General features: G+C 41.0%; 2 protein-coding genes across 29 annotated transcripts in view; one reads left to right on the top strand and one right to left on the bottom strand.

The window, feature by feature from the left end:
- The window catches only part of LOC135164397 (putative peptidyl-tRNA hydrolase PTRHD1), a 141,087-nt gene that overhangs the window by 68,280 nt on the left and 60,694 nt on the right, over window positions 1-12,113 (bottom strand). Inside the window, exon 3 of one of the 4 annotated variants that reach the window (XM_064124736.1) lies at window positions 4,033-4,074. The exons of the other annotated variants lie outside the window; for them this stretch is intronic. Coding sequence (XP_063980806.1) covers window positions 4,048-4,074 — 27 coding nt within the window. The 3' untranslated portion in view covers window positions 4,033-4,047. Of the gene's footprint in view, window positions 1-4,032; window positions 4,075-12,113 lie in introns of those variants that run through there. 4 annotated transcript variants of the gene reach the window in all.
- The window catches only part of LOC135164253 (collagen alpha chain CG42342-like), a 132,538-nt gene that overhangs the window by 61,509 nt on the left and 58,916 nt on the right, over window positions 1-12,113 (top strand). The window lies entirely within an intron of this gene.

Below are 12,113 nucleotides of genomic sequence, written 5' to 3'. Positions count from 1 at the left end.
TTAGGCGCATATTCGTAATGTTTTTGGATTAAACTGAAAAAACAATTATTTCACGATTTGGAGTTTTTTTTCCCAAAGTATCAATATTACTAGTGGGTGAAAGTAATCTCTTATACAGTTGAAACTGATATTCGAAAGGAAGTAAAGAATTGTAATTAATTAGACTGGATGAACCGAGTTGGATAAATTGGGAGAATGAGACGTATATAAATCGAGCAGTTCCACAATCACCTTTCCTAAAAATAGAATTGCGGTATTAGACGTCCAGTAGACTAATCATGAGTGAATTATATCGAATATCTTCACAGATGAAAGGTTGAGGTATTGAAATTCTCTAGCGAATGATTAAATTGAATTAATTCACCTCAAACAAGGAAAACTCTCAGAATTTCTCATCGAACTTCCATTGTTAGACATATGGCATTTTCATAGCCAGTAGCACTCCTTGCTGACTCTGATTTGCTCTTCTAGATCATTCTAAATTGAACTGAATGTCTGCTGCGTGCACGAGAAAATAGTTATTTCGTCGAGGTTATATTCCATGTTAATTTGCATAATGAAGTAGACAGTTCTCCCCTGAATTAATTGCCACATGCAAAAATAACTAGCATTATTATTACTGGATTAATTATCTTCAAACAGCATCTACCAGGAATGATTATAAATGCAGGGGAGAATATTCGGGTAGAAAAGTTTATTCCCAACGGACTGATTAAATTTTAGTCGGCACTATCTTCAGATCCTAGGTGGGCTAAACATAGGTACTATCAAATTCGGAGCTTCATCAAAATAATCAGATTCAGTCTAAGGAAAAAGGAACGATGCTAATTGGATAATTAATTCATTTCAGACTTCACATAGTAAATTTGCAGGGAATCGTTTCATGGCAATAAATTCGTGTTCATAAATGGGTGAAAATATATGCGACGTATATTTAGCATGTTAAATTTATTTCACTTGTATGAGTGCCATATGAACGCAGCAAAAATAATGGATTACGTAGAACTATATGTGAATCATTTGCATATATTTTAAAATAGAAGTGGTGGATTGTGTAATCTCATAATCATATATTCAAAAAAAATTCACATTCCCGTAAATTATCAGTGAGTTAATGGCTTTTAGTTATATTAATATGGATTTTTCCAATTTCCATTTGTGTTCATGGAATAATGGAGCTGGAAATTCCCGGAGAAATGAATGGTTCAGTTTTAGGGCTATATTATCCATACAATAACATGGAATCTATTCATCCACCATTCGTATGATAAAGATGTTTGTATATTGCTTATGAGACAGCAAAGGGTTGTCTTAAAAAAATCGTTCAGTCGAAAAATTATTCAAAGGCGACATTTTCAAGGAGATAAATTTCCCAGATTTGTTGACGAACAAAAAATCTCAGACCCCTCGAAACCCTTCCATTTTCCCCCATGTACTCCCGAAAGAACGCATCCAAATTGACTGCTCCCCAACCCCACCTCGATTTTCCACTTTTTTTAAACCAGTCTGCGACTGACATGTCCCAATATTTGATCTTGAAAAGTGCTTACCAGTATCCACGGCCTGGCCCTCTCCCTTCACCCCCTAAAATGTTTGCCCACGTATTACCACTGAATTCGAAAGACTCCGCATTCACCGAGTATATTTACCTCACTCGGTAAAATATATCACCCGCACTACCGCTAGTCGCAATAAAACCAATCAACCAGTCGATAATCATTCCACCCCAGTCCAGAAATTCCAAAAATGTTCAATTAAAATTTACAATTCCCGAAATATCCCATTCACGCAAGTCACACAACTCATCAGACTAATAATCCCAACATATGTAACGCGTACTTCCCGTATATTTCAAAATGCAAATAGGAAAATGTAAATTTATCCACTGCAACTCGGTGTACGAATACTGGGTACCTCTGTGGGATTCAATTAGCAGGCTTAATACGCGTTGTATATGTAAACTAATATCTGGACCGTATCACAAATCCCGGTCTACGTCGGGAGTCAATACATACTCACAATATTTCCCATCTCTCTCCTCTCCTCCTGCCACCCTTTCCGTATCCATTAAAAATAAAAGGAGAGAAAAACCGTAAAATAAAACCCTGAAGATAGTGGACAAGTAATCGCATAAAAACTCATAAAACCGTAAAGCAGATAAACGTTAGTCCACGGTCTACTGGATAGAGCGCCAAGATTTCAAACTTTATGAAGCAGCGAGAAAGAGGGAGGAGTGAGAGGACCAGTAGAAATCGTCGTATATTTACATCAGCCAGTTACTCGTAGTAAATATATACAGCATATAACGATAGTTGGAAGTACTGGTGGCCTTTTGGTGCTGTCCGCAACGACCAATCGTCCATGGTTGCTTCGCCCAAAACTTCAGACCAGCGATATCTATAAAGGTGTCCCGTCGAGCGCGTAAAATCCAACAGACACAAGACCCCCCTTTCACCCGCCCCCCCCCCTCACTCTTGCCCCCTCGGGGAGGCGAACCCCTCGATTAAACTTAACCGCCCGTACAGTGGCTGGTTACCAGTTTTCTTCTCTTACATTGGCAACAAAGCTTACATTCGTGATCATCGGCGTGTGAACATGGCCCCAACATGGATGATTGCTAGCACCTACATAACAATGAAGGCGGACGACAGTAAATATCAAGAGGGAGAAGGGGTATTGGGTGTGGGGATGAACTTGCAGATGTCCGTATTGTTGCGAGAGGTGTTACGAGAAGATCGTACGGTATCGCGAGTTGGGATCTGTGGGGGGAAAATTGAGGGGGAGAAAGTATTTTTCGATGGGATTGGGGAATGAATGTTGGGGTGAGATGGAAATAATGAGGCTGATGCATTAATAAATAGGGACAGTAATTATTGAGTAATGAGAAATAAATGTCACCAACAAGAATTACACATCTCCCCTTAGCCATAATCGAGCTGTCCATCTTCATCATTTCTCTGGACGAAGAATGCGAAGAATTCTGAAGCAGCTCTAAGGAAATCCCCCGCGAGCATAACAGAATGTCATTCGCATTGCAGATCTAGCAAACGCCTCAGCAATTTTCCCGGAAATCGTGGAAAACGTTCAGACAAAATTTTGTGTCATGAAAAGACAACAAGATTTCGCTAGACAACATTAAACTCCACTTACAGCTTCGCCACAATGCTACCGTTTCCAGTAGCACTCCACCGCACTCATAAACCAAGACGAAAACATATGTGAAGAAAATTGTGTTGATCCTCGCATTTAGGTTGGGCTTTAGATTCTAACGCCTGTGAACAATTGGCCGGAAAGATGCCTAGGATCCTCAGTGGAGGAACAGCTGTGGAAAATGGGAAATAGAGATTACGACAGTGTGCAATGTACCTTCCACTGTGTCAGCACAATGGTTAAGGATTAATCTCAGATTTTCTACCCAGGTGTAGTTGCTCCAACGTTTCAACTGAGGATCATCTGTTATAAACATAAATAAAAATGCTTACCCACCATTAGGTGCAGCGACGGGTTGTCTGCTTATGGAGAAAGACTAGTTTCTTGGATTAATGATGCTATTCCGGTGATGATCGTGGCGTGGAGGTCAGCATTTCATCAAAGTGATGCTTCAAGTAAAAATCCAAATCTTTTCCTTCTCCAAAATCCGTCGCCGCGATTTCTAAAACATATGTATTTAATCAGAGAAAATTTTCACATTTGCTAACTTAAATAGAAATGTTGAAGCGTGCCCAACAAACATTATTGTGAAGAAGAGAATGAGGAAGACCCTGGAACCAATTCAGATTCTAATGTCTTGAATTGAGACGTCTTAAATTCTCAATCTCCAGTAGACAAACAGTCGGGAGAGTCTCACCATTCGGAAGAATCCATTAGTCACTATCAATACAATATGAACCACTTACCGAGATAATAATTTGATCAACAACATTAAAGCGGATGTACTGGCATCCTTCGCTTCATCACCAATTGACTCTTCAACATCCCCCCAATTCTCCATCCAGTGTAATTCTCCCCTTCAGGAAGTTCCCTCTTCCGCACTTTCACGATAGAGACTCAGAATGCTTTTACGCTTTCACATCCCTTCATTATAAAACATAATAAGAATGATAATTAAAAGCCGAGTCATTTTGATTAAAAGCACCCGACTCATTCAGAATGGATAAAAGTACCTCAGCATATGACTTTCTCTCATTCTTCTACCAGCACTGGACAAATCCGTGCTGCATTAGCAGTAGCAATCTCCTCGCGGAAGCAGAATGACCGTACGAGTGAATTTCCGGACGGAATATAAGCGATGAGTAGAGAATCGAGTGATGGGAAAGTCACTGGATGAGATGTCTCTCCCTCTCATTCAGCGAATCATCATATGGGGAAGAGTGACCGTACAGGGCGAAGGGAGGACAGAGAGGGGAGAATGGCGTGAAAGAGAGTGTTGGGTTGAGGCACCCGAGGGTAATGAAATGGCTGAGGGAGATGGAGAACAATCAGCAGGGAACAGGATGTCTGTTCAATTATAATCGGAGGACAGACGTCAACGTTGATTTGATTACAGAATGTTATTGGTCAGACTGGTGGCAGTGATTTGCCTCTTTCCACATTCCCACGTGTGATTTTGCGGGTGGAGGAGCGTTACGTTATAAGGTTAATACGGCCATTAAACGGGGAATTAGCAGGTAACCCCTCTCGTTGGTTGGGTGTTAACTGTCCCCTTCTCCCGTCTCTACCCAAATCCACTTGAATCATTTCACTGTTGGCATTTAACATTCTACCACATCAACGAATGCTCGATTTGCAGTGGTTCCGATGAATTTTCGTGGTGACTCGTGACTGATCGAAGTCTCACGAGAATAATTACTATCGGAAAAATGATCATCCCTTTGTCAATAGTTTCTTCTTTTGTCAAGGAAATTTATCAATACCATCAAGGACCTACTCAGGGCCAGGTATAATAGTATAATAGTTCAACAATATCTATAGTGCACTCTTGATAGCAGAATAAAATGAAAATGAAACCGAATGGCAACGAGTCGAGGCTGACGAAAGTCTGGTCTCATCTACTGCGCTACCGTATCTACGTAAACTGTCAATGCGGTTAACCATCCAACATGTTCGGACTTCGGGCTTTCGGAGTGTTTTGTGTTACTCGCGTCATAGAATTTCCCGGGAGGGAAGTTTACGGTGCAAGTGTGTTGAACAAGCCAGATTAGAAATTGGCGGTCGACTTTATGGATAGTGCTCAATGGAGTTTATAGTCAGTCTGGATTGTGGACGCGCAGAACCTATTTATGGGACGGAAATGGTTACGAAATGTGTGGTCCCATTGTCGAGGAAATAATGGGAACTGTGAACACCTTCATAGGGCATTATCAGATTGAAGATGGAATGAACGGATGATTGGGTTTGTAGGTTGCACTGCGGGTGATGAATGTTGGGTTTGCTTTAGTAGTTTTGTGGATTGTAGGGTGAATACGTTGGGAGATAGAGTTGGTGGAACTATTTGGTGGAGCATGAGGCTTCTCATCTGATCTGATGTATTTGGTGAGAAATTTCTAGCGACAAATCAGTCATCAAAGACGTGAAGTCGCTGAACAGTTTCGAGCACTTGAAGAAAGATCTGAGGATAACAAAAATTATTCATTGAGGAACGAGAAAAGATTGAATTAATTAAATTTTTAGGAAAATACTTACGTCCAATATTTGAATATCTTCTTCAACCTTTTTATGGTACAATCACTTCACTTTTGTGGTATAATCATTTCCGTAAAATCTTGAGGACACCTTCGGATGATTACTTTGAAGCTGCAATACGACGTTTCCGTCAGCAGCTCAAGGCTTGATGAATACATCATCTAGCCTTGCTGAGTCTACCACGTACAGATAATAGTGTCTCAGGCTCTCATCACAAGTTATAAGAAGTCTTGATGAGTTTCGAACAATGACAAGAATTACACTAAATCTGAGTGAAACTTGCATCAAATCTCAATAAAACTATCACCTCGTATTATCTACCATTGATCATTACCACACCATTACTAGGGTGCTAAATCAACTGGAATTACCTAACCGATTCTCAGTACCTCATTCACCCCCGCAGCTGTAATTTTAACTATTCCCAATTGGTCTTTACAACCCCCGTAACGTCTTCTCCAAGAAGACATCAACGCATACCCAGCAAAGTGAATCCAGAAAAATGGCAGTACTCCGGGCTTTAATATCGTTATTTTTGTATTACCCCGAACATATTTCCCTCGTACATTTCCTCGACAATAAGTGATGGAGAGTAAAAAAAGTAATAAGAAGAAGATGAAAAGTGTCGACAAATACGACAGCGTGAAAGTGTGGAGAGGGAAAAGGGAGATACGACTATTTATGCGACGTCGTTGCAAATGGAAGGGCAGGCGGTAGATGGTGATGGGGGGGGGGGCGAGAGGAGGAGAGGATAGCCGGATAGAGTAGGAAAGGTGTGAGCTTGAAGAGTCCCGTGCTTGCGACAGTTGGAGGGGAGAGCTTGGGACGAGCGAGAGAATGAAAAGGGAAAAGGTTCTCAAGGAGACAGTGGCCCGGGGTATTTAGAGAGACGTCTCATGAACGCAGCGAATGCAACGAGAGAGCTTCTCCCTCTCCTGATGCTCATGGAGATGAAGACTGCAGGAGCAAAAGAGATGGGTGATGCCAGCGGGGTGAGCCCGAACCGCAGGGGAAACACGATGGATGGTTAAGGGGGTTCCCGGCTCTTCTCGCACGATTTAATGGCACCCGTGGCATTTAGTTTGCCACTCGACGAAACTCACAACTAACGTCCTCACGTCACGAAGACAACCCAACGACACGCGCACTGAGATTAGGCTTGTTGGAGTGGGGGAACATTCCTATGTTGAGTGATACGTTTTGGTTTATTTTGGGGGAAGAGCTGTTTTTTTTTCCCCACAAACTTCGTTGCGCTTTTTATGGGAACCCTCTTAAAGACATGGAAAACAAAATGTTTCTCATTTCAGCTTGAAATTTATTCTTGGCAGATGACAGCCAGGAGGTTGTGTCATATTTGTCTCTTGGGTCGGCGAAGAAATAAAAAATTCATTGTATTTCGTAAATATAATAGAAAAGTCGCTGTCTGGTGGAGTAAATTGAGAATGTGGGGGTGGGGATTTATTGGGTGAATGGAGGTGTGAGAGAACTCTGTGGGAGTCCAGAATTAATTATTTGAAATATTGCAATCTTCGTTATTTCGAGGATTTCGGGGATTTTGGGATCATCGTGGGTTCATTTGAGTCTTCTCTACCTGTCTCATTCCACGTGGAATTTATTGCATCGTGGGGGGCTTCTAATCGTTACCTTGATCCCTATATTTTGACCTTCATCGTCTCTGGCCTCATTTACGTGCAAAGTACTTCGTTTATTTATTTCAACTTTCAATATGCGTCTGAGGCATGTTCCTGAAATTCAATACGTACCTATACCGATGAGTCGAATCGGTACCACCCCAAATATATAAAAAAAAATGGAAGACGGAAGTTTTTTCCATTGGAATTTCACGGAAATCTCCCCAAAGAGCGGAAAACTTCCACACTAGACTGGTATTTACTCGTTCCATTTCCCCGGAATGCATTAACTCCTTTGATACCTCCTTTTTTGTTTATCTTTGTGCAGCAATGTTGACCTTGAATCGTCAAAGAAAAGTCAACAAGTTAATCCCACATGCTGTCGAGCTACATCATACTCGTACACTGCAGTAAAGAACGCGGCAAAACAAGTACCGACCTCACTACAGTTGGAATATGCAGTAGGTTCAGTGACATTCTACTGTTGTTGGATTATGCGTTATGCTTGCAGCTCGTCTGGCACCGGGACAGACATGCCAACCGTGGACACGATGAATGCCTCAGTGGCGCTCGTATATTTTCGGAGCGTGTGGTAACCCCAGTTGCAACCTCTCACGGGGGACACTATTTCCCCCATTTTTGTCAAAAAAAAGAGCAATAAAATAACATCACCAAACCAACCAGACCACGACAAACAGACCGCCCCCCCGTTGATCGAGGAACAACGAAATCCTCGGAATTCTTGAAATAATGAAGATTACAATATTTCAAAAGCTCCATCTTCCACCCTCACAAACAGCTCCCACGTCTTCATTCAACTTATAAATTTATTCGCATGGATTCTTAATTTATACATCCACACACTCAGCCTGCTGTAGCGTCTTTATATTTTTGGAATGCACCTGGACTGCTGATAATGGAATGCAAAAAAAACTCCCTGAAATTTCGAAGAATATGACATTAAACTTTTTATTTCGTGAGAACATTCTTTGGAAAATGTAGTGGTTTTCCAATCCTCTAAAAAATAGTCCATAATTACTATGAAATAAAATTATGAACTTTGCTGATAACTCAAAAAGTGATTTGTAGAGAGGGATTTTATATGTCCGGTTACAGATAAAGTGTTTTCTCTTAAAATTAAAACGAAAGCAGCAAATCAAACTCTCACCCATTTCCCACCCCTCCGACGCATGATCCCAGAGATTAAGAGTCACGTCGCGTTTTCAATGAAACAATGAAGGGCGTGAATTCCCATCATACGTGGATTGGATGTACATGAGACATCTACATGGCATTCAGCAACAAAAGTGCGCCTGGAATAGGCTATTGATTGCACCATTGTTGAAGGATAAAGAAAACCATGTCTGAGGGATAGAATAATGAAAGTGGAGAAAGAAGAAAGAGAGAATGTTGGAGGGAGAGAGAAAAGTTGGTGCACCTAGTGGAGAACAAAAAAAGATGGAAAAGTGAATCAATGTAACACACAGGGAATAGAGTATATGTACATGGGCCAGAAACACGAGTATGATGGATGATCCGGCTGCAGATTCCGACTCGCCTGATGAATCGGGTCCTGCTGCTTCCGGTATTCCTTCATCTCTCATCCCCTCCGCAATATTTTTTCCCCTCGTCCTGTTTCACTGTTGCCTTGCCTTCTCTTTTTTCAACTGTCTCCCAAGCGCTTTGATTTTTACGAGAGAGGCTCAATTCCCGGGGGAACGAGTATCCAGCCGACGGGATTTTTATCATCTTTGGCCTCATCGTTGAGTCCCATCGCGTGCTTTATGTACTTACTCAGTGAACCACGTCAACCAATAACTCTGAGAGTGGTGGGACAGGGGCTCATTCGATTTTGCAAGACCATGCAATTCATTCACCGTATAAGGACAACGGGTTTTCATATGGAACGATTATTCTTGGCATTTGATATATTGAAGAGAATGTTGGAGAGCATGAATCAGTATTTTTTTGCTCTGCCAGCGATGAATTCGATGACGATGATCGCGTTATTTTTAAAAACGCTCGAAAATTGATAAGAATGTTCCAAATCGAACTTGACGATCGCTCAGTTATCAGGGAATGTCTGGGAATCTCAGGCTAAAATTTTGTCAAATCGATTTTATGCAGCGAATCGAGAGCTACAAAAAGATTTCATTCAAATTTCACGATGTTTCTATGATTCAGAAATATTTCTGAAGAACTCTGGTAAAAGCTCAGTTAACTTGAGTGGTTTTACCACTTCATTCAATAATACTTGTTCTTTTCTTGCATACTGGGACAATAGGGCCATCTTTGGAAAGTCACTGATCCAGTGATACGATTAACCGCCTTCAATATCTCAGATATTTCTAATAAAAAAATTTGTCAACCACTGAATCAAGAACAAGCTTCCTAATTTGGAAAGAATATCCCGACTACGTTGCATGCACAGCAGCTATTCTTCAACAAAATGACAAGACCACGAGATTGAAAACTAACCATGTATCATTTACTCTGACCTCGTGCAATGTACTGCACCGATAAATCGATAATTGCTGAAAACTTTTACCAAAGATGAAGAAGTAAAAAGAACCTGCTGAAGTATACAACCGAGTTTGTAAACAGGATTTATAATCAGGCCATAGAGTGTTCATTTTTTCTTTTTGCTAGATGTTTTTCGAGAGGATGAAGGAAGAGTGAGAAGTTTGTTATGAAAGTCCTTGTGCCAAAGTTTGCCGATGGTATCTTGCCAGTGATCCTGTAGCATTAAAGAAAATTTTCACGCTGGTTCCGTACAAGTTTTGATGGCAGAATACTAGCTCCTATAGATAGTGTGCTTTGTTGTCAACTTTTTCAATAAGAGGTCACTCCCTTTTTACCCTCTTAACTATAACCTGATGTATTCAGTTAATTAACTTGCCAACTTCAAGATTCGATGATGGTAACCATGTCCTAGAGGGCATTTAGTGGAACTTTGCAAGTAGCCTCAGGCTGTTTAGAGGAAGGGCAGAAGTCATGAGAGAAAAATCAGAGGAAGGGATTTATGATTTACCTAAAGTAAGAAGGGATTCAGCACATGGCAGAAGAACGAATCATAGTATACTTTGAGTAACTATTGCATGGTAATCCTGAATATAATCAGTTAGCCACTAGAGGATCCACGAGCATTTCAGCCTCTTAACTATAACCTGATGTATCTCGTTAATTAACTTACTAACTTCAGAATTCACTGATGGCAACCATTTCTTAGGGAGTATTTACTGGAGTTTTATGAGCACCCTGAGGCTGTCTGGAGCAAAGTCACAATTCGCGAGAGAAAAAGGGGGAAATTTTATAATTCACCTGGAGTAAGATGAGCTTCAACATATTGCACGACAAACTCCGCGGGGGAGATGACGGTGAGAGCGTGAAAAGCAAATAAAATTTCAGCAGAGTCACGCAGAAGACGTCATGCTAAGTGGATTCCAGCACGCAACCTCGTTAAAATCTGTCCGGGTGATTCGCAGGGAAAGATTCACAGAGTACCAGCCTCTTAACACCTGACCTTCAATTTGATTTGGAGGAGAGTCTTATCGCTAACCAGCTGTCTTGCTTATTTAGAAGAGGTGATGTTTATTGCAAGGGCTTAAATGGAATAAATATCCATCGCAGCCGCGAAATGCGTCTCTTCAAATAATAAGCTCTTAGATAAATTCTCCAATTTATTTATTATTATTATTCCAAAGATTTGGACGATCCATCTGCTAACTTACGATGCTCAATATTATCGATGCAATGACGAAATTTTTTACTGGTGAACAACGATTCGAAACAATTCTCTAATCACAAATGCAGAAGAAACAAAGAAAGTCTCCTAACACATCTCATGCAGTCGCAGCTTGTTCTCCACTTTCCCCCCACCGTAATTCAATTTCTCCGTCCCAAGTGGATTTACCCCCAAAATGCACTTTGAACATGACGACAGTCAGAAAGAGAAAATATTCATACGTGTCTTGATTTGCATTCAAGCAAACCCATGTGACTTACTTGGAAGTCTGTGGCTGTTATGTGCTTGCAGCTCAGAGTACAACATACACGTGATCAATCATCCTTGGGTAACAGACATGGACTGCGGTAGGTATATAGGTTACCATATATCACTTGGATTCGCCCATCTGGCATTGGACTCACCTCCTTGTACATGCACCATCAGAAACTTGGATTGTTTCAAGCTACACCGCAGAGATACTTTGGTCGTTTCTCTTCGACTTGGTTATAACCCAGACAACGTTCCAAATGCAGTCGAGGGAAGAGTCATGTGACTTGGTACGATCTTCTGGTTGTATAGGTTTCGTGAGAGGTATAGCTTTCAGGGTTGCGGTTTGTGGAGAAGTTGTGTGTGGCTTCTGTTTCATTTGGATCCTGGTAACCAACTTGTGGATTTCGTGCCAAACGCCGCACAAATAACCAATATTGGTGAGAAGTCATCAACCAAATGTCAGGTGGTACTCTATTCCTTGAATTGTACTGATGGTTTCGGTATTGGATAACTGGCACTGAGTCATTTCATTGATTTACATTCACATTGATGCCCATTTTTACCCCTCGGCAACGTTCCACATGAGGTCGTCACATTGATGAAAGAATCATTTGATTTTCTTGTGCTTGGAAATTCGATAAATCGATCGTGAATGAACGAATGACTAGGAATGTTCCCATACGTGGAATACTTCACTATAAATCCTCTTGATAACGCCCGATGTGGAAGAATAATATATTATCCTTATGAAGAGGGAGTCAACGAAATTGAAAAAGGAATTCGATCAATCATGATTATCCAAC

The sequence above is a fragment of the Diachasmimorpha longicaudata genome, chromosome 1 (genome assembly GCF_034640455.1).
Source record: "Diachasmimorpha longicaudata isolate KC_UGA_2023 chromosome 1, iyDiaLong2, whole genome shotgun sequence".
Taxonomy (NCBI): Eukaryota; Metazoa; Arthropoda; class Insecta; order Hymenoptera; family Braconidae; genus Diachasmimorpha; species Diachasmimorpha longicaudata.
The sequence above is the reverse complement of the archived record's forward strand: the minus strand, read 5'-3'. Positions and strand labels throughout refer to the sequence as shown.